Consider the following 24,937-nt stretch of genomic DNA (forward strand, 5'->3'; position numbering starts at 1 on the left):
CTCCGAGGCGCCCGCGCCGCCCGGCGCTCAGGCATTGCCGGCACCCTGAGCAGGGCACACCCGCCGGCCGGCGCGACCCGCCGAGGCTCCGCCACCCGCGCTTCCCTACCCCGCGGGAAGCCGCCCCGCGTTCCCCTCCTCCTTCTCGTTCCCACCGGGGAATTTTAGAAGCCGCCGCTACCGCGGGGAGGCGGTTGACAGGCGGCTGCCACAACCCCTAAAAGCACGACCCGCCCTAAAAGGTCCCCGAAGGGGCCTTCATGCAGCGGCGCGTTCCAGTGTCGTCAGATGAAGGGAAGGGGGGAGCTCAAGGGTGCTGGGGGGGCGGAGCGAAGCTGCCCGCTCCAGGCCACGCCCCCTTCAATAAGACCACGCCCTCCTAGTTTACACCACGCCCCCGAGACGAGGCGGGGCGGCGCGAAGCGAAGTCTCGCGAGATCTGAGGGCGCGAGGGGTTGTTCGCTCCCTGAGGGGAAGAGCGGGGCGGGGAGAGCCCTGAGGGGAAAGGGAAAGGGAATAAGGGAAAGGAAAGGGGAAAAAGGGAAAGGAAAAGGAGAAAAGGAAAAAGGGGAAGCTCTGCGGTCGCTGCCCGGCTCCCCTCAGCACGCTTTCCTCTAAGGCCCACACGGTAAAGGTGCCCCCAACCCCCCCACCCGCTCGCTGAGGCACCGGTCAGCCCCGTCCCCCCGACGCTTTTGTCGTTGTGGGGGCTCCTCTGGTTGCCTGGCTGGTGTAGGGTGTCATTGCTCATAAAGGCAATATGAAAGAGGGCAGGAAGTCATACAGTAACTTAAAATTACCTAAAGAAAGGGCGAATGCATTAAAAATTGCTTGGGGTGATTGGTGTGTGTAAGGAAATACAAACTCGTGTGTGCACCTGAGCTCCTGCTTGGCACAAACTGCTCCAACAAAGGTAAGGATAAGACAAGACAATAAGACAAGAATGTTTATTGTGAGTAGATACAGTGAGAGCAAACTTTTACCTCAGGTTCACAAAGGAAGTTGCTCTTCTGCTCTGTTAAACAGTTAACTTGAGTCTCAGTTCACTGCTTACAGAAAAGGGACGTGTGTGACATACAGGACAAGGAGCACAGAGCTGGCTGTGTAAGCCAACAAAGTTATCATTTAAATGATTTCTTAGGGTAAAAAAAACCCTATTCATCAAATAGAGGTGCAACAAGAGTACACCCATAGAATGCATTAGTACTTGATTGACTGTTGGTATTTGAAAAAGATAAAGCCAAATAAAGTTTGCTAACAAAAGCTCCTTCTGGTACCTTCTAAAGAAACATTTCTTGATGCAGTTAAGTTTTGTATTTTCCACCTAAGTGGAAGTGTCTTTCTGCTGTCTGTCTCATGAAGCTGCATAGGTGTTTCCAGATGCACAGACAGGCTGCTGTCTTTTAGGAGTTTTTCTGTGGAATTTTGATTGTCACCTAGGAAATAAAAAAAAGAAGTCACAAGTGATTTTCCTGCAGACACAGTTCAGTTGTGTTCACTTGGGAGCTGAGAGGAAGCAGCATCCCATAGAACCAGAGTCCAGTATATCCCAGTCAGTATATCCAGATCATCTTGGTCTGGAGATGGATCTGGAAGGTTAGAGGAGAGGGGGAAGCTTGAAGGGGGGTCACAGCATCTCTCTGGAGGTGCTTTTGGAGAAGTGCTGGCACTTTGTTCTCCCCTGGAGCTCCTGTACCAAAGCACCAGCTCTAAGCTGGAGGCCCTCAGCCATCAGCACTTCACTGTATGGTAGCTCCAGGGCCATGGGTGAGCTCTGTCACCTGTGAGACATTGCCACTACAACCACAGAGTGTGACAGCCCCTCTGCTTTGTCTTGCAGGAAATTACTCAGCCTGTGGTGATGGGATTGCCTCTCACACGTGGACCCGAGGGCACAGCAGCTCAAGAAAATGCCACCAAGAAGCAGTGCCTGCTGCTCAGATCCCCCCTCCTGAGTGCTGAGCACCCAGTGATCCATCTGACACTTGGTGCCAGCCCAGACTCAACATCCTCTTCCTCTTCTCCACAAAATAAACTCATGGAGAAATCCACACACTTGCATTCTTTACAGTGAGAAGCAGCTAAATGGCACAGATAGAGCGTGGAGCCATGGCAGAGGGTTGGGAAGTCCCTGGATTCAGGGATACTCACATTTTTCACCTCTACATAAGCCTCCAGACCATACTCCCCCAGCTCTCGCCCGTTCCCAGAAGCTTTGTAGCCACCAAACGGGGCTTGTGCCCCAAACACATCGTAGCAGTTTATCCTGCAATGGAAACCAAGAAGAGTTCAGCAGTTTCAGGAACACTTAATGGGAGATCATAGAATCATAGAATTGGCTGGGTTGGAAGGGACCTCAGAGATCATCAAGTCCAACCCTTGATCCACTACCGTTGCAGTTCCCAGCCCATGGCACTCAGTGCCACATCCAGGCTCTTTTTTAATATCTCCAGACACAGAGAATCCACTACTTCCCTGGGCAGCCCATTCCAATGCCTGAATCCCTCTCCCAGGAATTCTGCCCTTGTCAGATCTCAGCAGACAGAACAATCCAACACTGAAACCTTCTCCTCCCCCCCTGTGGGACCTCAGCACTGCCGACGTTCAGCGTCACAGCTGGAGCTCTGACATTACCCCAGTGGAGTGCAGAAAAAATGGATGCAAAGCAGAGGCAGGCTGTGGAAGAGGAAGCTTAGCAAGGAAGCTTCCAGCAGCTGAGGGGGAAGGAAGTGTTGCTGCTCACCAGACTGTCCCAGCACGCAGGCTCTGGGACACGTAGTTTGCTTTGTCAAGATCCTTCGTAAAGACGGCGGCCGCCAGCCCGTACTTGGAGTCATTTGCTCTCTCAATGACTTCCTCAATGGTTTTGAATTTCAGAATCTGCATGACCGGCCCAAATATCTGCAAAACCCAAACAAATCTGTCTGACTTCATCACTGGAGTTACCTGTGTATAGTAGAAGTTACACAGGACAGCACTTTAAGTACCACTTCCCCTGTTACAAAATGCCTGGGATTTAATCTCAAAGGAAGTTTCAGGTGGTAACTTTCTGCCAAGTTTCACAGTTCTGCATCAGAAGGGGCAAAGTGATGAAGAAGGGACAAGGTGGTGGTTAGAAAGGTGCTGCAGGTCTCACCTCCTCCCTGGCAATGGTCATGCTGTCCTGCACATCCCCAAAGACTGTTGGCTGGATGAAGTAGCCTCTGTCTGCAGCAGGGTTGCCACCACACAGCAGTTTGGCTCCTTCACGCTTCCCAGTACTAATGTAACCCAGGATCTTCTTAAACTGCTCTTCATCGACCTAAGAGCCACGAGGACAGACAGATCAGCTTCTCCTTTACAGGGAATAAAAAGGGTTTCAACCACAACCTGCTCTGGACAGCATTATGCTCTAGCAATTCCTCGTTTCAACAGACTGCTAAACCAGCTTCCAGAAGGTGATCATTTTTAAATGACAGCATCAAGTGCAGGCTTGGGATCATCAGAATGGTTGCTTACCTTCTCCCTCCTGCACAAGCAAGGAGGCACCAGGCACAGATCAAAACCCAGAGAGCAAAGTACACCTTTGATCCTAATTTACCAATGGGCAGTGACTCAAGGTTGGGATTACCTTCAGAGGTCACAGTTCAGGACATTTCCTGCCCTTACCTGAGGTCCCTGTTCAGTTTTAAAGTCAAAAGGGTTCCCAACCACCCTGGCCTTGGCCTTCTCAACACTCCTCTCCACAAACTCCTGGTAGATATCTTCCTGGACATATGTTCGGGATCCAGCACAGCAGCACTGCCCTTGGTTGAAGAAGAGGGCAAAATGGGCTTGATCCACAGCCCAGTCCACTGAGATTGGGGAGAGGAGAGAAAACAAACAAGACCAACCAAAATCAGCAAGTGACTTCTTCTGAACAATTATCATGTAAGTATCAGTGATACAAAGTCTTTGTAGTTGACGGGTGGTTTCCATTCTTTGGGTGTTTGATACAGATTTAATTAGTATGAGGGCTTATTAAAACCTACCAGAGAAAAAAACCTAATCTGAGGCAGATTACAGTTCTCATTGGAAATTATCAGGTGGTGAGGACAAGGGATTCCAGATCTAGAAGCATTTCCCTCCTTACTGCCATATAAAAGCACGTGTGTTGGCTCATCGAGCCCAGAAAGGAGCCTGGAGGCAAGAAATCAGGGAACCAGAACTTTGTAAAGTGAGCAAAGAGTGACACACACTAAGAGGGAGAAACAAAACCAAAAACAGGGCTGAAACTGCAGGGAGAGCCTGGAACAATTCTCATTTGTTGGTAAGTGAACTTTTAGACAGGACTGGGAAAGAAGTGGGAGTGGAGCAGTGCTGATCCCCAGGGCACCCCAGAAAGCCAACAGGAAGGGAGCAGATCAAGGATTACAGCAGGAGGTGCTTACTGTCAGCATCAGACATGATGATGTTTGGACTCTTTCCTCCAAGCTCCAGGGTCACCCTCTTCAGGTTACTCTCTGCTGCAGCCTTCTGGATCAGATGCCCAACCTGTCTCAGGAGAACAACAGGTATTAGGAACTGACAGGTATTAGGAACTAGCAGGTATTAGGAACTAACAGGTATTAGGATTTAACTCTGGCAACACCTGTCAGGGGAGGCTCCCTTCAGATCTCAGTCAGCAGTTTTAATAATAATCCTTTCACTGTCAGGGGTTTAAGGAAACAACTGAGCTCTTCACCTCTTCACCTCTTTACCTCACCTAAGAAGGAGCTCAAGGGAAACAACAGGGACTACAAAAGAGTTATGTAAAGTACAAGCAGTAAAAGCAGTAAAAGCAAACCACACCCCCCAAATTCAACTGCATTTCTCAAAAAGAAGTGTAGAAAGAAGGCAAGGCACCTCCAGCATTCTGTGCAGAAGAGGTATTACAGCAAGGAGAGAGTCCCAGGAAGCCCCAGGCTGGAAGCTGAGGCCATTCCCTCACCTCTGTGGAGCCAGTGAAGGCCACTTTATCCACATCCATGTGTGAGGAGATGGCAGCCCCCGCAGTGGGCCCGTGCCCGGGGATGATGTTGACCACGCCTGGTGGGAACCCAGCCTGCCAGGGGGAGAGAGCAACATTCTTACTTTTACAAAGCCAGGATTTCACCTCGCAGCAGCACTCCCTGCCTCACTTGCATCACTCGAGTCTTTAGTTTCAGTGTTCAGCTGGCCAGAACCAGGTTAACTCCTCTCTCCCCACCCCACATGCTGTGCGTAGCTTGGAGGTCTCTGTCTACCCTGAAGTTTGTTGTTTAACTGAGCCTCAGAGAGCCCTTCCCTGATCAAGATTTACATCCTCTGCTTACGCATGTAGAAGGAGAAGAGCTTTTGGCTCAACCAAACACTGAGGTATCCAAGACAATCCAGCTTTTCTTTGGACCAGGCATCTCTTCTCTCTGGCTGTCACATGCACTCCCCAGCTCCCCAGGATCACACCATACGAGGCACTGGCTACAAACCCAGCCTGTTCACTCACCTCTTTGATCAGGTTAGCCACATAGAGAGCACTCAGAGGGGTTTGCTCTGCCACTTTCATCACAACCACGTTCCCAGTAGCCAGGGCAGGCCCCAGTTTCCATGCTTGCATCAGCAGTGGGAAGTTCCACTGAAAAACAGAGAGGGTTTGGGCTTAAAACTTCCTGATTCATCAGGAAGGACCCAGTGAGCTTCCCTCCAGTCAGCTATGGAGCAGTCTCTCATCCTCTCCTAACTGCTCTTCAGTGTTGGGCTCCTTTCCAAGCAATGCCTTCTGATTATCCAGCAAAACACCACTGTAAAAACTCTTGACTTTTGGGGAATTAATCTTTACTGCCAGCTTAATGGTTAAATGCTCTTTTGAAGCTTTTTGAAAGAAAGCTGTTTGCAATGACAGAGCAGTTCACACAGGCTGGTGAGGCAATTGCATTCAGGTCTTGCTCAAAAAAAGAGGAAAACTGTGCAAATACAGTGTGCAACAACCAGAACCTGGCAGCTCCTGTGGAGAGGCAACTCTGCCCATGGATCATTGTGTAACCATGGCTTTGTTGTGCTCAAACCACCTTGACAGCTCCTGCTGTCAGTTACAGAAAGAGGATCAGGTACATAAAGCTGAATTTTGCACACTAGATCTCTGCTTGCTCATCACACAGAACTTTGGTTTTATTGTTAGGTAGTAGCTTAAACTTCATCGTGGTTCTGAGCCAGATAACTTCATTAAAGGGGTTTCAATAGGGTTTGTTTTTTTCAGCAGATACAAAGTAAATCTTACTCAGAGCCCATGAAAGCACCAGGTGCTTCTGGACTGCCAGAGCAAAACAAAAGCCCTCCCAGCTGCCACAGCCAGAACTTTCTTCACCACTGGAGCAAACAGGTCAGCAACAGATAGTCAAGTGCATATCACAGCAACTCTCCAGGGTAACTCTGAATTCTTGAAATGCTCCAGGAACTACTGATACATGTTACTCACTGGGATTATCTGACCACAAACTCCCACTGGCTCGTGTCTTGTGTAACAGAAGAAGTCTCCATCCAATGGGATCGTTTTCCCATGGAATTTATCTGCCCAGCCTGCAAAGTACCTAGAAACAACAAAGTTTTGATCACTGAACTGAAAGCAACAAGTCTCTTGCCAACAGAAAATAAGAGAAACTTCTTCCAGCTATTTGCTTTCCTCCTTCTTCTGTCACTTCATAGCCCCCTACCCATAGGGATATTTCTCAAACAAGTGATTTTAAGAAGGGAGAGTTAACACAACATTTCCTCTCTCCCAGATGACACCAAGAGGTCAGATCCAGCTCTGTCCCCACAGCACTCAAATAAAAGGCACTTGGTGTCTGCAGGAGCAGGGGCTGAGCTGCTCCAGGGCAGCAAGGCTGGAGCAGGAAGAGTGACTGCAGCCTCCATACCTACCTGAGACATTTGACAACCATGTCCAGATCCACCAGGTAGGCGATGGAGTAGGGTTTCCCATTATCCAGAGTCTCCAGAGCCTACAAAAAGAGACAATGAGGTTGCCTGAAGAGGGAGGTGGGAGAGGGCAGACAGACAGACTGAGATCCCCTCCCACTTTGTCATTTCCTTGGGGCACATTGGCCTTTTTGCTTTCAGCTTCCCCAACGGACTTCCTCAGCCTTTTGCAGCTCTCTCCCACAGTTTTAGCTGTGGCTGAAATCTCACCCAGGAGACACAAGCCACCCTTTTAGGGTGTGGTTCAGGTTTAGGGTTGGCAGCAGGGTTCCCAGCCCAGCTCCATACACACCGCCAGGTACGCGCGGTCCCGCTCGATCAGGTCAGCGAGGCGGTTCAGCAGCTTCCCTCGGTGAGAAGCATCCATCCTCCTCCAAGGGGAACCCAGCTGGAAAGCTGCCTTGGCTGCCTTAACAGCCTTGTCCACATCTTCCTGCAGGAGAATCCAGGCAAGAAGGTGAGAAAGGAGCTACCAGCCTGTACTTTCACTCTCAAAACACAGCTGGAGCCCTCGCTGGTCAAACAACCTCCAGCTGGACAACACAAGTGGCTGCTGCTGCCCTTGTGGGGACAAGAACTTGGAGCCTTGACTGCAAGACACTCACTGCTCCCCGGGCAGGGAGCTGCAGCCCCTGGACCCCACTGCACAGCACTGCAGCCTCAGTGCCAGCTGGACCAGCTGCAGCTTCCTCACCCCATCTGCATCCGTGGGGAAGAGGGAGGAAGAATGGCACTGAAACAGCTGGGTGCAGCCTCCACCTGCACTCACCTTCTCAGTTATTTCAGGTATGCAGAGTGCAAATATTGTCAAGTTACTCCTGCAATGGCATCTGCTGTGTTTATAGCTCCATATATATTCCTTAGAAGGCATGGGAAAATCTCCAGGAGTGTGCTATTGACACTGTCAGGATTCCCTTTCACCAGCACAGTCTAAAGGAGTTTTTTACCTTAACCAAATGTCTCTAACCCATCACTTTGTCCTGCCAGGCATTAACTGGTTTCTAGCTGGTTCTGCTCTGGCTTGCTGTAATGGTCTTGCCAGGACAAGCCAGTCTACCACGAACAAGCAAACAACAAAGGGTTTCCCTCACTCACCTCTCCCTTGGGGAATATAAACAAGTTTCCAGACTGTAGGAAGAACCCAAAATTGCTGGGAAACACCACCTCAGCTCTGCCACAGACTCTCAGGAGGGCCCTGCATAAGGCAGGGAGGGATTGCACCACTCTGTTCCCCAGCACTACTTTCTTTTCCCTATTCCCTTTTCCCTTTTCCTTTCCTTTTTCCTAGGGATCCCCCTACATGTGCCCAGCAGAAAGGGACTGTTCAGGTGACTCCTGACCTTTCATCTCCTCTGCCACCATGACTCTGGGTGACACCACCAGCACAGCACCCATGGGACCCCAAAGGTGCCTTCATCCCTGCCTGCCCAGCCTCACAACTCTGGCTCTGCTGCACTCCACATCTGTTCCACTCCACCCTTTCCAGTCCCAGTTTGCCACTGGTGAGAGGCAAAGCCAGGGGGAAGCAGTCAGGGAAGAAACCCTGCTGATGAGGAAAACCATGATCTCATTGACTGAACCCTTACCTTATCACCTTCAGCAACCTGGCAGATAACTTCTCCTGTGGATGGGTTGACAGTGGGGAAAGTTTTCTTACTGACTGCATCGTGCCATTCATTATTTATGAAAATCTGCAAGGAAAAAAAAAGCAAAGCACTCCTAAGCCTTAGAGCCAGCTCTAGGTGAAATTAAGAGCTTCAGTTTGATGACATCTTAGCAGGTTGGCTTTAATTAAAAGAGACTCAACTTGTGGGGCCTCCAAAAAGGCACCAATACTATGGAGTAGTGTTTAGTAGTGCCTAAAAGTGCACAACAAAAGGCAGAGCCTCAAGTTAATGAAAAGAATTCACATCTCAGCAAACAGCACGGGAATTGGAAGCAGTTCCCTTCTCAGGAGGTGTCTGCAAGACCTGGAAGCCTGGCTGGAAGTGTGCAGGGACACCAGGAGCTCCAGGAGATTTACAGTGGGGAAATCCTTCAGGCACAGACACGGCAGGGACTGAGCAGGGGGAAAACACTTCAGGCACGGCCGAGGAAGTTGATTTCGTACCAAGCACCACAACTTTTATAGCATTTCCCTAATCAACTGACGTTAGTTTCCCCATGGACCATTCTGAAACAGAACCAGGTGCCACCAGCAGCTGCTCACACACTTTTGGTGAGGGTGAATTTCCTTTTTTTTTTTTTCTTCCAGGCCCATGACAACAGAGCTTCGGAGCAAAGATCGCGGCGCTCGCCGAGGATTTTGCCCATGTCGGGGCCGGCGGGAGACCGACCGGGAGAGGACCCCCAGCACCCACACGGGGGTCGGGCCGTGTCACCCCAGAGCGGGTCGGATCTCTGCAGGTACCGAACCCCTCGCCAGGCACGCCCCTCGCACACTTTCCTCCCTCACCCACGGCACCGGGGGTTGCGACAGCCGCGGGCACTCGGGTGACACCCGATGGCCGCCGGACCCGCCGGACCCGCCGGCTGCTCCTCCCGGGCTTGCTCCTTTCCCAGACGATTTCCCGCAAGGCCCCGAGCTTCGGGCCCCGGGGTCCCGCTGCTCCATCCCCTCCCGCCTCGGCGATAAACCCGGGATGGGTTTAACCCCAACCCCGCACCGGCCTCGCAAGCCCCGGGAGCCCCGGGCCCCCCGTCCCAGCCCGCTCCCTCCCGGCCCTACCTTGTTGTAGGCGATATCGGGCCGCGAGTTGGGTGCCGGGATGGGGGAGGCGGCGGCGGCCGAAAAAGGCGAACCTAACCGGGCCGGGCCGCGGCAGAGCCGAGAACCGAGCAGCGCAGCTCGCAACATGCTGAAGGATTCCGCTGGGCCGGGTCGGGCAGCGGTACCGGTCCCCAATCCTCCGGGGCGGCCCCGCTCCGCCCCGCTTGGCTCCGCCCGCCCCCTGTGGGCCCAGGGCTCTTGCCCTGTCCCTATCAGCACAACCCGAGCCGAACCGACGTGGCACGTCACGGTTTGGATCAAATGGGCTCGGTTCGGCTGGGTTCGGGCAGTGAGGTTCGGCTCATCCCGACTTAGCCAGGTCCTATTCGGATCCGCTTGGGACTGCTCAGCCTGGCACAGCGCAGGTCAGATCAATCGGCACGGCTTGGTTTTGTTCACGGGGGATGATGCCTCGTGGGTGTCCAGCACTGATTGTCCCTGTCCCCAGCCCTGTCTGTCCCTGTCCCCAGCCCTGTCTGTCCCTGCCCATGCCCAGGCAAAAAGAAGCAGAGTAGACCCAGAAACACTTCTGTTGTGCAAATGGGATGAGGAAAAGGGTTGGGGACCCCTGGTTACCTGGACACACCACCATAAGCCCACGAGTGGGCACACAAGGATCAAAAAAAACCCCAAAAAACCCCAAAAATAGAAACTGCTTTGTGGGGGAAAAGTGGAAGAAAGTCAGCAAAGGCTCTCACAGCAGGAGGGTGTCTGGGTGCATGCAAATGAGAAGCTTTGTAAAATTGCTCCCAACAATAGCTAAAGCTTTCTGCTTGTTTGCTTAAGATGTCTTGTGCAACTTCAGAGTGCTTAAATGCAGTCACACACAGGGAACAGGGATGTTCTCGAGTTATCACCATCACTAAGGAAGTCATAGACCAAAAAAACAGAGTTTTTAATCAAAACCACAGACCAAATATACAGAGTTTTTAACCTCCAGTATAAATGTGGTCACTACCCTGTACCAGACAGCACCTCTCTGCCTCCTTTTGTGAGGGCTCTGTGAAGGGTAACTGGGGGGGAAGGGGAGGGCAGAAAAATTGTAGAATATGTCAGTAAAAATAGTGTAAGCAACTGTCTTGGAGGACCCAGTTTGTGGAAAGTCTTGGTGGTAGCACAGTGGTGGTTCCTGCATCTGCAGGTCTGCAGGCATTCCTGTTAGAAGGGGAATATCATTCCCGTTTTGAAGGGAGGAACCAGAAAGCCCAGAGAGGCAAAGCCCAAGATTATCCAGACTGGTTTGCATGTTTCCTAGATCAGCTGAAAAGAAATCCTCTTGTGGTGGCTTTCAGCTTCTCTTGTCCTTGGCCACTCATATCAGGGGTGACCATTTCCCAGGCAGTGGGTTCTGGGCAGCTCTTGAGGAGGTGACACTTGTGAGGCTCATTAGTTCCTACTGCAGATCTGCACTCCTCCAGCCATTTTGGGACATGCCAGAAGGACATCTGTGTTTTATTCACAGAGATGTGTGCAGAGATGTGCCTGTGTGCACCAAATCTCCCAGAGGGGCCTGCTCAGGACACCTCAGAGCTGAGCCCCAGCCAGACCTGAGCTCCCACAGGCTCTGCTGTGTGTTTTCTGCTGACACCTGGACAGACAGCCAAGGGCAGTGGGCATTAGCCCTGTGTTAATGCTCTTCTCCTCTGGAGCAGGACCCTTCCCTTCCCTGCAGCTTAGCAGACAAACCCAGTAGCACTGAAACCACATGCAATGGAGGAGACACCTTCATGGCAGAGCCAACTCTCAGCCCTGCAAGAGCTTGGCTGGGACTGAGTCTGCCTGAAAGATGGGATGGTGGGAGGCCTGAAGCCAGGTGCTTGTTAGGAAATAATCCCAACTGTCTGGGCTGTGCAGACAGAGGCTCCCTCTCCCTTCCAGAGCTGAGTGCCAGGACTTAAGGCAGAATTTCACCCTGGTTTTTGCAGAAACCAAAGCTCAGGTTAGGAGCCTTCCCTTCAGCCCTGGTGTTGAGGAGTCAACTCAGCCACCCCAGGGCCCTTCTGCAGCATCCCTTGTGCTCCTGAGCGCAGAGATGTGGTGGTGACCCTGAGCATGTGGACATGGCCTTGTGAAAGGGATCTGTGAGGCTGCACCCATGCTGGAGAAGAATTCAAAGAAGAGTGCCCATTACTTTATTACTGAATTCATCCCAGACCAGACATAAAGAGCCCAGGAACTGTTCCCACAGGGATTGTCCCCAGAGTTCTCTCCTTGCTGCAGGCCTCTGTGAAGCACTGAAAGCCCCCATTGAGCCACTCTGCATCCTCCCTGACCCCCAGAGGAACCCAGAGAGATCCACTGCCATCATGGGACCATGGAGCTCTCCCATTTCCTCCCAGCTCCAGGGACCAGGCATTGCCTCAGCTTTGGAGCCTCCACTGAGGCCATAATCCTTGAGGACCTGATTCAGTTCACCCCACCAGTGACTGGAGTCCTTCTAGAGTCTGCAGATTGTACTGAAGGACAAGAGACACCATTCTCCATTCTCTTTATTCCCCAAAGCCAAGTTCTGAAACCTTAGCCTGGTCATTCCTGACCATTTCCCCCCCTTTCAAGACTGCCTGCAGCCTGATGATCCAGGGATGTATTTTGCCCCATAAATATTGAGCTTGGCAGTAAAGGCTGAGTCCCAGATAGGAGAGAACAACAAACATCACTGCAATTCAGAAGCTGCCATGCTGCTGTTAGCATGACCACTCCCATGCTGGAGCTGCTGGTTCAGTTTGATGTCCAAGGCTCCTCAGTCCTGTGGTTGGTGGCTCAGCTGGGGTTTGGAGAGCTCTGTTCTTTGGACCACACAGGATCTTCAGCCAGACATGGAGCTCAGGTCTGAGGCTGGGGGCTGTGCTGTGGAAATGCTCTGCTCCAGAGACCTGAGTGAGATCAAAGCCCACGTGAAATAAAAGCCCACGCAAAGGGCTGCAGGACCTGGGAAGGGTGGCAGCAAACAGCCCAGACCCATCCAGATGCCCTGAGGAACACAGTGTTGAGGAAATGTCCTCACCTGGGACATCCCACAACAGGCAGGACACCCCTGGTGCTCAGGGGCTCTAGGCTGCAATGCTTCCCTCCTGGTGTGGAGGAGTTCACAAAAGCAGATGGGTCCCTTTGTGGCATTTTTTTGGCCAGAGAAGGGTCAGATGTTGGGTGCTCACCTGGTGCTGCTGATCCATGGCCTGCACAGTCATCTCCAGCACTGCTGCTTTGGCCCTGGCACTCTCTGCCTGGTGGAAGAGGAGGGGACACATCATGTCCTCCTCCAGCCCCTCACCTTGGGGCTGTCCCCCTCTGCTAGGCAGTCCTGGCTCCTGCCCAGGCAGGGCAGCTGTGTCCCCAGACACCCTTCTCTCACTCTGAAACAGTTTTGCTCCTCTGGAGAAGATCCCCCAGAGAAGTGTGGGGACAGGCAGCCCTGGGCACCAGTGTGCAAAGTCTGCTGGGTGCCCATGTTGGGCTGGGAGCACCTCAGCCAGGGGCATCTCCCTGCCAAGTTTGCTGGGAGCAACCTCCAGCCCTGGCAGGAAGCAGCTCTGCCCTTTCCCTTGGCTCCTGCCCAGCTAAGGAGTGCCATGGCAGTCCCCAGCCAGGGCTGTTTGCCTGTGTCAGGCTCCTTTGCATTATCTTTCTGCTATGGGCAGCAAGGCTCCTCCCTTGGCTCTCACAAAGTGCTTCCACAGCAAAGGTTGGCAGTGCAGGGATGATGCCAAGGGAAAAAGCAGTGGGATAATGGCAGGAATGAAGGGGTTCTCTGCTCCCTCAGTCAAGGAACAGTGTCTCTACCACAAACCCAAGGCATGGAGGAGAGGGAACGTGGCAGTCCTGATGTTGGGAGTCTTGACAACTCTCTCCCAGCTCAGAAGATGAGTGTTTGGAAGCAGGGCAAAGACATCTGTTCATCTCAGCACTTCCAAGATCCCCAGAGCTCCTGCATGCCCTCCTTTTCCACCTCCTTAGGGGATCAGCTACTTAGCACCCTGAAATGCTGGGTTTGCTGGTTTCTTTGCCAGAGCACAAGGAAATGTTTCTGAAGGGCTGAACAACAGATGGGATTTTTTTGTTGGTGTTGTTTTGGCAGCTAAAAGGCTGTTAAACAACCCACTGGCTGTTGATAATATCACTACAATAGATTAAGACTACATCCCCAGTAGCAAGCCAAGGATAGGAATGTTTGCTCTGCTGACACACCCAGTCAGTGATTACTTCTGACAACATTCCCAGCAAATCTGCAACCCAGAGCCATGGGCTGAGCCACACTGAGCTGCACCAAGGTGGGACCAGAGAGTTTGCAGAGCCCAGGCAGGGGACCCACGTGTCCAGAGCTCTACAGATTGACCTGAACTCCTTGCAGGAAGAGATGCAGAATTAAAACTCTACAGCTTGAGTCCTGATGCTGCTCCCATTCCTGCCACCAACCCACAGTCACTTTGGTGCTGGTTTCTGCTTCCTCCCCACCACACCAGGCATGATCAGTGTCCCTCCATTTTGAGGCTTCAGGGCTACAGTTCTGTGCAGAAGAGCCTAGGAGGTGCAAGCAGCTCCCAGCACGACCCAAGGGACCTCCCAAAGAGGCACCTGGAGGGGTTCTTACAAAAAGACTTCATTTAGCTTTTCCACACAAAGACAGCACTGAGGTTTCCCCCTGCCAAAGAAGGGAATGAGCAAGCACTGGAGTAGCAGGTGATGAAAAGACCAAACCCAGCCAAGCTCTGGGAGCTCCATTGGTGGCAGGACCCTGGTGGAGCAGCACCAGCAATTACAGCTGGGCTGGCTTTCAACTGCTCATCTTGGAAGGGAGTGCTGCCTCCTGACACTGCTGCTTCCCAGAAGATGAACTCTGGAACCAGAGTGTAGCCAGCAATGGGAACCCAGCCCCTTTCTGGACTCCAGGAGTGCCAAGGGTCTGATATGATCAGGAGAGCAAGGAGCTGCTTTAGGGAGGAAGAGGTCTCACCTTCAGCTCCAGAAGGGCACGTGGAGTCCATCTGGGCTGGGAAATCAGAAAACTCCACTGCACTCCCACGATCTTTTCCAGCTTCCAGTGGAGCCCCTGCTGCATCATCCCCATGGAGCTGGTGGGGGGCAGTGACCAGGGGGACTTCGGACTCACCAGGATGTGGCCTGGTACCACAGCTCCTGCTGAGGAAGAGCCCACACCTGGTCCAGGTGCTGTAACCTCGTGCAAGAGGCTTTTTGGTGGGGAGGCTGCTAAAAACACGGAATCCTTCTTTTATGGCAAACTCCCAGGCCAGGTCGGCCACAAACTCTGCATCCTCCCGGCTGCTTTCACCTCCAGCTGCTTCCCCTGGGGACAAGAGAAGGACACTTGTTTTTGAAAGAACCCGTGTTCCGGTATCACAACCCAAACAGCACCATGTGGCCTCGTCTGGGCCAGCCCAGCAGGACTCGGGGACGCTCCTCCTTAAGGGATACAAAAACAACATTTTGTTTTTCTCTGATAACGACTCCCGGGCCGGACTCGATGCAGGCAGATAAACAGCACTGAGAGTTCACACCACCTCCCTGCCTCCATGTCTCTCCTCTAAGGTGGTGTTTAGTTTGAAAGTCTGAGAGCTCCACCTGTAGGACACTGAGCTCTGAACTCCGGGCCCTGCTCCCTTCTCCCAGGAAAGAAAAGCGACCACACAGCGACTCCTGAGCAGAGCAGACTCCAGAATCCAGAAGAGGAGCAGACCAGACTTAGGTCTGGGGGAAGTGCCCCATGTGAGGGTCAGCCCACGGTGCTGCTGGAGACCTGTGCAGCACAGGGGGGGTGGTTGGGTCCCTCACCTGTCAGAGAGTGTTTGTAGAGCCCCTGCAGAGCTGCAGCCAGTCGGAAAAAGGCAAAGGCCAGGTAGAAATTCCAGTTCTCAGGGCTCTCCATTCCCATGTGACCCCAATAGATTTGGGAATACTCCTCTGCTGTGGGGATTCCCAGGCTCCTCAGGTTGCACTTCCTCAAACCTGGAAGATGTGAAGAGGCAACAGTGAAGCAGCAGACTGAGCTCAGATCCTTCTAGGGATGCTGTGAGGGTTGTGGCAGAGCTGTGGGACAGTGGAGACACCTGCACACAGGTGACATGCAAATGTGACAGTTTCCTTCATCAGGGTGAGTCTGGGGAAGCAGTGCTGATGAATCTTCCTCCTAAATCCTAGAATGTTTACCCCTATTTTGTTCTTTTCAATGACTTTGTGGACAAACTTCTTCTGGGCTAGCCTGGTTCACAGCTTTCCTTCCAAAAAGAGTTCCCCAGCTTTACAGCTGAAGCAAGGAGGAAAATAAGCCAAAGTAATTTGAAATTTTGGAAGCTGGGAAGCAGATTCTGCCTCTCTGGGACCATCTCTGACACGACTGCTAAAAAAGGTCCATGTGCATGAGCAGGGTGACAGTACCAAACAGGACAGGGGGGGTGCGGCAGAGTATCTGCCAGACAGGAGACAAACTGGGGATGGGGTGACCCAAACTGGACATGCAGAAAGGTGCCCTGGAGGGATGGAAGGGGCTTCAGGGAGGAGAGAAAGGGCAGAGCAGGCAGCACAGTACAAGCCCCACAACCCATTCTGCTGCCTCTCTGGGCAGGAGCTGTTTCTGAACCCTGGTTCCTCTGTCTGTACCTCTCAGTGCATTAAAGTGAGGTGGCAGGAAGTAGGCCATACAGTTATTTGCCAAGTCAGAGATGGGATCTCCTAGGGTTGAGTGCTTCCAGCCAAGGACAGCAAGGACTTCTGGCCTGTCTGGATGGAAGATCAGGTTGTCCATCCTGTATCAGAGGGAAAAAGAGATCAGAAAAGTCTCCAGAGGGGGCAAAAACTTCTGATGTTCAGCAGCAGTAGGTGCTTTCCTGTGCTCTTCATTCTCTTGCAAAATTGCTGAGCCCTTTGGGAGGCTGCACAAGTGAAAGATTAATTTCTGCATGGGAGGATGGAGATTAGTCAATAGTGAGCTCCCTGGTTAATGATGAACTAACTGAATTCTGCTTTGCAGAATGAAACCCAGTTATTCAGGCTCTCAGCTCATTAACAGATGTGACAGCACAGCCTGGCCAAAAAGTGAAGCAGGCAAGTCAGGGCCCAGAGGCACCTCCTGGTCATTTAAAAGGCACAAAATAACTCCAGGCCCTGCACTTTGCTGTGCTGTACATTATTCACAGTACAGCCTTCACCTGTTTGAGCCCCAGGAGAGGGCAGCAGCCTACTGAGGAGGAGACAGAGCTGCTCCAGCCCAGCTCAGCACCACCCCATAGTTTGCAGGTTGCTTTACACTTTTTCTCTCTCTCTGCCACCTGGGATGTGCTCCAGGGAAGTGCTGTCAGCCAGGCAGTACCTGAAATCACCATGCACAACTGTTGTCTTCTGAGACTCAGGAAAATGCAGAGGCAGCCACTGGATGAGTCTCTCCATGGCTGGGATCACATCAGTTTCCATGGCTCGGTACTGCTTTGTCCAGGCCTCAACTTGCTGCTGGATGTAATTCCCTGTAAAAAGGGAACAAAGACTTTCAGGGAAAGGGACAGGCACAAAGAGGCTTCAGAGGAGATACATCAAAGGTGAATGCAGATGTTGAACAGCCAAGACCTCAGCCCAGCACCCTGAGACAAGCTCCAAGAGTTTAATTGTGTCTCATACATTCTTATTTGGCCCTGGATGTGATATTCTGCTGGAAATCATCAGATCTTGGACAAAAATATAACTTCTAACAGCAAGCACATCTCTGGGGGATCTGAAGAAGCTCTGCCACTGTGCCTGGGGATGCAGACACCCTGCTGCCCAACTCCACTTTCCCAACTGCCCCCAAGTTTGCCCCAAGTCCTGTAGCTGAGCCCATCCCTTGAAATGCTGACACACAGGAGAATCATAGAATCATAGAATTGGCTGGGTTGGAAGGGACCTCAGAGCTCATCAAGTCCAACCCTTGATCCACTCCCCCCGTGGTTCCCAGCCCATGGCACTCAGTGCCACATCCAGGCTCTTTGGAAAGATCTCCAGCCACGGAGAATCCACTACTTCCCTGGGCAGCCCATTCCAATGCCTGATCACCCTCTCAGTAAAGAAATTCTTTCTAATCTCCAACCTAAACCTCCCCTGGCACAACTTGAGACCCTGCCCTCTTGTCTTGCTGAGAGTTGCCTGGGAAAAGAGCCCAACCCCCCCCTGGCTCCAACCTCCTTTCAGGGAGTTGGAGAGAGTGATGAGGTCTCCCCTGAGCCTCCTCTTCTCCAGCCTCAACACCCCCAGCTCCCTCAGCCTCTCCTCATAGGAAGAAAGCAGTGACAGAGGATCCCCAGGCTGCTCTCACCATGCTCCATGAGGTCTTCCAGCTTGGCTGCTCTGGGATCCATGCTGTGGATCATGGAGAGGACTTGACTCATGGCAGCATAAAGAGCCTTTCTCTGGCCAGGCTGCAGCGTGGGGAGGGAGACATCACTGTAGACACAGCCAGCACAGTGCTCCATCAGGTAGAAAGGGGTGCCAAGGGTGCTGGGGAAGCAAGGGAGAACCAGTGGGGCTGAGGTTAATCCTGCTGCCTGCCTAACCCCTGCAGAGCTCACCTGCACCTTCCCCATGCCCCCAGGCCTCACCTGCATGGCCAGGGGAGGAGCAGCCACAGCTCCCTGGGTGCTCACACACCCAGCTCTGGGGGCTCCAGCCAGTGGCAGGAGCAGGAAGCTGAGCTTGGAGCCAGGTTCCAGCATCACCCTCCTCCCTGCCTGCCCTGCAGCAGGCTCTGCACACAAACAGAACCTCCTGTGGACACAGGGGAAGCTGCAGTGCAGAGGCTTTGCTGCTGCTGCAGCCAGCAGAGAGCTGAGCATGGCTGTGCTGCTATGGTGGCTGTAGAGCTTGGGGCAGTTAGAAAAAAAATCACCTCGTTATTGGGCACCTGAGAGTGCTGAGTCAGCAGGAAGCTCCACAGCATTGTGTTTAGCTGCTGTCCTGGTTTGGGCCAGGATAAAGGTGATTTTCTGTCTTGTACTTTTTTCAAAGGAAGGGAGTATTTTGATTGATTGCTAAAACAGGGACACACTAAAGGAAGTCAGATGAAGGGATTACTGTCCTCTGAACCTCTAGAGGCTCCTCTAGCCTGAGACAGGGCAAACACTTCATTACAACAGTGCACTTTGTGAGGTCTGGCTCCTTCTTCCCTCCCCTCCTCGTTTTTGGGGGATCTGGCTGAAGTTGTCAAGAAAGGACAAGATTACCTTTTGTCCTCACAGAGAGCCAGTACAGTGGGTACAGGAACTCCAGCTTCAGAGAGAGCCTTCAGCACCCTGCCAGGGAGAGTCAGAGAGCTGTGTCAGCACAGAGAGCATTAGGGAATTGATCCTAGAACTGCATTGTTGCTAGGCAGACACACAATATTACAAAAAAAAAAAAACCCCACAAAAAAACCCTTGTGCACAGTTTGAAACACCCAAATAATACAGGTGGGGGAAGAGGAAAGCAGCACCCCAAAATCTTTGCATGGCCCAGACCCTTGAGACAAACACACTCTGGAAAACCCAGGGGAGATCACAGCAGCCACCCCCCCAAAAAAAAAAAAGTGTCCAACTGTGCTGGTGCTGAGGCAGAGAGCTCTGGCACAGCAAACTGGTACACAGCAAACTGGTTCCCAACAAACTGGTTCCCAGCATGACCCCCCCAGCACGGGGCCACCCTTGGTGAGGCTCTTCCTGCTCAGCTGCAGGGCTGTGCTGCAACTTCTCTCCCACCCAAGGTGCCAGAGACCACAGTGAGATCCTGCATCTCCTGACATGTGCTGGGAGAACTGGGACGTGCTCCCTGGATTGGAAGGGTCACAGAGCAGGAGCAGGGAGGGTGTTTTTCACCTGACTGCACTGCAGGGGGGGGAGAGTGGGGGGGCTCAGGTGTGTGAGCTGTGTGTGTGTGACGTGGAACAGGAGAGCCAAGTCTGGAACAGAGCCCTGCCCCTCAGGTGGGGCTGTCTGGGGATCCCTACAGGTGTCTGCCCATGAGGAGCACAGCTCCTCCTCACCTGTATTCCCTCCCAACAGCAGATTCTGAGGGACACAGCCTGGCAGAGGGCTCCTTCTTCAGCACCAGGTGGTGATCTCCAAACTGGACACAGTAGGTCCGGGCAGATGGTCCGTGGCCAAACTGCCGTAAGACTGGTGGGCCTGGAGGGTTGGGAGCAGAGGGGCAGCAGAGAGAAGCACAAGTTGGGGTCATTTCTCACCACTTCATCAGGTTTTACTTCCCCTTTCTATGCCTGGCTCCAAGATCTCACTTGCAGCAAGCAGGAAGCTACACTTTGCTCCTGTATCCCAAATCCCACAAGCAGTCACTCGTGGATGGCTCACAGGGCAGGAATGTTCCTGGCTTCTCTTTAGCCACTTGTGCCCAAACCCTCCCAAATGAGAAAGTCCTAAAATGGCTCACTGAAACCTGAATGGCTGCCACACTCACTTGGAGATCAGGAGCATTTTGTTAATATTCTTTTTCAATCCATCTCTTGTATGATGGAAAGAGTCACCAGCTCTGGAATATACAAGATTTCAGGCTGAAGAGCAAAGAGCTTTGTGATACCTCTTGCCTGGACACCAAGAACATTTTCAAGGTACTTCTGCAGACGATCTTGTGGGATTTCCATGCCTGGTCTCACTGAATGAGTGTATGGAACAAACCCTTGCAAAGGAAAACCCAGATAGGTCTCCAGCTCTTTGAGTGCTGCTTCTGGATCATCGACCTGAAAGCAGGAGGGAGGGAGAAACACTGAGTGATAGCTGGGAGATAAAACTGCCTGGGAAAGACAGAGCTCTGCACACTTGTGATGCATTTATCTGTGAGATCCACTGACACACACAGGAATTCATGGATCATTCCCTTGCTGAGCCTCCCACCTTGGTTCCTGTCCCAGCTTGGGCTGGGGTAGGAGCTGGAACTCCCAGGGAGTGGAGTTCACTCTTCCCACCAGTCCCATGCTTGTCCTTCCCCTTCAGTGAAGTAAAACCCCTGTGCTCCCTGTCTCCAAAGCCTGGGGGTTAACCAGTCCCCATCTGACAGATCCAAAGCACCTCAGAGCTTCTAGGAATGGCTTAAAAATATCCCACATGGATGTGGTTGTCCTAACCAGGTGGGTAGGGCTGCTTCTCTTAACAGGGGCTGAAACAAAAGGCTTGGCAACACTGAGACTGAAACCCCTGAGCCATTTGAGCCCAAGGCAGCTTCTGGACTTAAAAACCAAACCCAAAGCCCCCCCTGGCTGTGCTGCTCTGTACCTTCACCGTTTGGATGCCCAGCTGGGCTGCTGCTTTTATGTTCTGGCTGTTGCTGTCGAGGAAGATGGATTCCTGGGGCTGAACACCCAAGCGCTCCAAGCAGAGGCTGTAGATCCCAGGATCTGGCTGGCACAGCCCTCCCAGAGGAGATTCAATCATCTGTGGCAACAACAAATGGATTATGCATGAGCCTACCCTGGCCACAAACATCTGTGCAGTGCTGGAAATGGAGGGTGGGAGGGTGGGAAAGGAGACTGACAGTCTAAGTAATGTGTGCAATAAAGGGCACGGGGAAGGGAGGTGGGGAGGACGTGGCTGAAGGAAGGGGCTGTGTGGGTGCCAGCTGCTTGGCTGTGGCTCTGTCAGCTCTAATAAGCTCAACAGGATCAGCCAGTCCTTGGGTGGAAGATATCCAACGAGATGTCACAATGTGGGAGACTCACTGGATGGCTCAGACCAATTGCTCAGTGCTGTCCAAGAAAGCCTTGGATTGCACCCCCTTTCAAATGATCTGGAAAAGTGCTGCTGTGACCACTGCACCTACCAGCCCTGCCAAAGCCATCCTCACAGCAGCAGCAGGGATGGTGACCATCATCATCTGCCCCAAATTTGCATCAAAAAAGTCCTGAGTCCACCTCTAAATACACAAATTGCCCTTAACACCATGAAAAATTCAAGCAGTATCTCACCCCAGCACTGACAGGAACAGAAATGAATCTATTAGCTAAACATAAAAGCCAGTCCTGGTGGAAATCCACATGCAATTATTTTTTTTTTTCCCCCCACTAATTACTGTGCAGAGCTGTCACCTGCTGTTAGAGCAGAGCCACACCACATGAGTGATGATGACACTGGATAAACCAGGGTTATTAAAGTGCTTTGAAGCAGCCTGGGATGAAAGGTACCACAGAGCATCTCCAGAGAGCAGCACTCTACTGAGAGAACCTCACAGGCACCAGTGCCACCAGTGTAATGCTCAGAAAGCCAGCTCAGGGATGGCATCACGTTGACAAGATGAGCTTGAACAGTCCCAGGTTTTACATGTAGCAGTGTGACACTTCTCTGCATGTTTTGTTGTCTCAGTCAAGGCTATAAAACGAACTTAAGTAATGAACAAACTCCTGAAATTCAAAGATGTGAGACAGGACGCACAAAAAAAAGCAAATTTTTGCTGTGCTGAGGCAAGTCCTGAGAGCTGCCTGCTAAACTGAAGCCACTTGAAGCAGCCTTGAGCTTCATGGCTCTGCTGCTGCAGAGTGAAGTGTGTGAGGAGAGGGGTCTCAGCTCAGCACTTCAGGGTAGCAGGATTTGTTTGTAGTGTAGGGTGTTTGCTTTGCAGTTCTTTGAGTGACACTTTACAAGAGCAAGGGCCAACTATAAAGCAGCCAGGGAAGAAGGGAACCACATTTATTTCTCCTGTAGTGTTGCAGCTTCTGAGTGTTCCTGAGCTTGCTACCTATGCCTGCTACACATTAACTTGGGGTCCTGTGGGCTCTTTGCAATCGATTTTCCAATGCACCAAAAGCTGCCACTCACCCAGACCCCCTCCAAGACCCCCCCACAGCAGGGCAGAACTCCAGGAAACCTTTTCACAGACTGTTACATTTCTGCCCACTACCACCTGGCTGCCCTTTGATGTAAAGAATTGTAAAAAGAATTACAGGTCAAAATTACATGTAAAGAATTTCTCCAGCCCCAGCAGAGCTGAATTTGGGATCCCACCCCAGCTCACCACATCAAAGTGTTCTCGATCCAGGGGCAGAGAGCTCTCTCCAGTCGGCAGACAGAAGCTGGTGCTCAGCAGAGCTGTCTTGAGCCCTTCTGCACGGATACACTGTGCTGCTTCTGCCAGGATGGGGAGCTGTTTTATCAGCTCGGCTTTTATTAAGTCCAAGAGAAAAGAGTCCACGGGAACAGAGACATTTGCCTAAGGAACCAGAGAAAATCCCCCCAGATGATAATTAGCTGTAAATGGGTTTTAAGCAGGGAGGAAAATAGAGTGGTGGTGTGGGGAGGTTGCCTGAGTCATCTTGCTGTCCTTTCAGCAGCAGAGGCAGGCAGGCAGTCAACCTCCCAGCTCAATTCCTCACACCAAATAAACAAACATTTTCACATGCCTGATTCTACAGAAGCAGCAGCAGAGATAAAAGGCTGGTTTGGGGAAAGAGAGCTGCACTGGGGCTCTGCCTGCCCCAGGTTAGAGAGAAACTCTGCTTCACCATCCAGCAGGAGGCATCCTGCCTTTCAGACCGAGCTTTTCCCAAATAAGCCTCGATTCCAAAGAGGATTCTTGCCCTGTGCCCCCGGAGCTGTGGTGGAGGGGCTTCTACTGATCCTAAAAACCCTCCCCAGAGACCATGGGGAGAATGTCCATGCAGGAGCAAGCAGCAAAAAGCCTGGTGGCTGATCTCTCACCCTCTGACTTCTCGTCTCAGCTGACTCTAGAGGTGTCTTGAAATAATAATAAAAAAAAACCAACCAAAAGTTATGAAACATGCAGGAAGAAGCTGGCAGAAGTGAAAGGCAAATTCAGCTGAGCATCCTGCCAGGGACCAAAATAACAATGGCAGCAAAAATCCTGCCCTGATCCAACAGCAATGCTTCCTAGATGGAAAACCCTTGTATCAAGGGCTTCACCCTCGTTCCTCACTGAACCCCCACACTGCAGGGTTGCAGGAAGCACAGGAAGGAGGAGATGGGGTGAGGTTTGGGGGGTGTTGTCTCACAATCTCAAAGCACTGCTGTCCCAGTTCCTGCAAAAACTCCACAGCCGTCAGCTCTCCTCTGCTGTACTTCCCAGAGGGACTGTTTTCCCCTCCGGAGTGTAGAGCTTGCTGGATGGTGCCAGCTGGAATCCAGTGCTGGGCCTCCCACTCTGTACAGGGAAAAGTAAAAAAAAAAACCAGGAAGGGAACACGTGTGGTGGCACCACAGAGCTGAGGAAGGAGCCTGAAGTGCTGAGCCATCAGCCAGGACTCTGCTGGGCTGGGGGGGATTCACCTAAAAGACCTTAATTTTTGCCCTTCCCCTCCCAAGCTGGAGCACCTCACCTCTGGTTTTAGTTTGGGTGAAAACACCGAGTTCCTGAAGTGTCCTGAAGGGCAGCACCAGGAGATTTCCTCACCCAGACGGGTGAATATTTTGGTCACTCCTGGTGACACAGCCAAGTGCCAGCACTGGAACACCATCCCACCCGACCTTCCCTTTCCCTCCCTGCAGAGAAACCAAGAGGAGCAGGAAGAGGCCACGCACCAGCAGCCGTCCTGCCCGGGGAGGGGAGGAGCACCCCGCCGGCCTCAAAGATGACAGCTCTGTAAGGACACAATCCGGATTGACTCCGGAGTGACCCCCCAGGATCCCGAGCAGTGACCCGGCTCCCGACACGCAGCAGCCACAGGGCAGCTCTCCTCAGGTACATTCTGCAAACAGCAGGGAAGGGATTGAGGGAAATTCTCAGCTCCCAAAGGGGCAAAGTACAGAATGACGAAATAGTTTTGGTTTGCTTTTCTTTTTTTTTCTTTTTTTTTTTTTTATAGTTTTGGTTTGCTTCTTCTTTTTTTTTTTTACTTCATCGCTCGCACTGCGGGAAGGGAGAGAGGATGAAAGGGGCTTTGTCTTTTTATTTCTTTTTAGGGAGGGCGTTTCACCCCGAGGAGGATGGGGCCTGCTCCCTCCGGCGTTGCCATGGTAACGGAGCCTATGGCTCTGCTGCGGGCAGGCCTCTCACCCCCCTCCCGGTGTCCCACCCCTCTGCTCAGCCCCGAGGTCACCCCTGGGGGGCCGGGGTAGGGAGGGGGGGACACGGAAGGAGCTTTTATTGTCCCTTCCGCGTCCCCCCCCCCTTCCCCTCCTTACCCCGGCCTCTCCCAGGCCTTATCCAGGCCAGGCCTTTCCCCCCGCCTAATCCCGCGAGAACACACCTGGAAATCTCGCGAGAACGCCTCTACCCGCAGCCCTCCGCTCTCTCCTCACCCCCCGGCTA

The 24,937-nt window shown here is 52.3% G+C and overlaps 2 protein-coding genes and 1 long non-coding RNA gene across 3 annotated transcripts; 1 reads left to right on the plus strand and 2 right to left on the minus strand.

Moving 5' to 3' along the window:
* Window positions 1-931: 931 nt before the first annotated feature.
* On the minus strand, window positions 932-9,888 carry ALDH2 (aldehyde dehydrogenase 2 family member). The gene is made up of 13 exons (XM_030460778.1): window positions 9,680-9,888; window positions 8,538-8,642; window positions 7,244-7,384; window positions 6,895-6,974; window positions 6,452-6,563; window positions 5,483-5,611; window positions 4,949-5,062; window positions 4,410-4,512; window positions 3,649-3,833; window positions 3,137-3,301; window positions 2,744-2,901; window positions 2,152-2,266; window positions 932-1,436 (listed from the first exon to the last, which is right to left on the minus strand). The coding sequence occupies exons 1-13, from the start codon at window positions 9,806-9,808 to the stop codon at window positions 1,404-1,406; spliced, it is 1,569 nt and encodes a 522-aa protein (XP_030316638.1). The 5' UTR covers window positions 9,809-9,888; the 3' UTR covers window positions 932-1,403.
* On the plus strand, window positions 9,863-24,700 carry LOC115599236. Its single transcript, XR_003988232.1, has 3 exons — window positions 9,863-10,086; window positions 24,175-24,367; window positions 24,589-24,700. It is a non-coding gene; the product is annotated as an uncharacterized LOC115599236 (long non-coding RNA).
* ACAD10 (acyl-CoA dehydrogenase family member 10) lies at window positions 12,195-24,933 on the minus strand. The gene is given in 15 exon segments (XM_030460775.1): window positions 12,195-12,594; window positions 14,673-14,777; window positions 14,779-15,023; window positions 15,509-15,682; window positions 16,334-16,479; window positions 17,043-17,193; window positions 18,015-18,196; window positions 18,919-18,987; window positions 19,713-19,854; window positions 20,264-20,423; window positions 20,956-21,114; window positions 22,688-22,882; window positions 23,682-23,830; window positions 24,208-24,374; window positions 24,876-24,933. Coding segments are annotated over 14 exon segments (2,232 nt in total). The 5' UTR covers window position 24,374; window positions 24,876-24,933; the 3' UTR covers window positions 12,195-12,405.
* Between the last annotated feature and the right edge of the window lie 4 nt (window positions 24,934-24,937).

This window comes from Calypte anna, chromosome 15 (assembly GCF_003957555.1).
Source record: "Calypte anna isolate BGI_N300 chromosome 15, bCalAnn1_v1.p, whole genome shotgun sequence".
In the NCBI taxonomy this organism is placed as follows: Eukaryota; Metazoa; Chordata; class Aves; order Apodiformes; family Trochilidae; genus Calypte; species Calypte anna.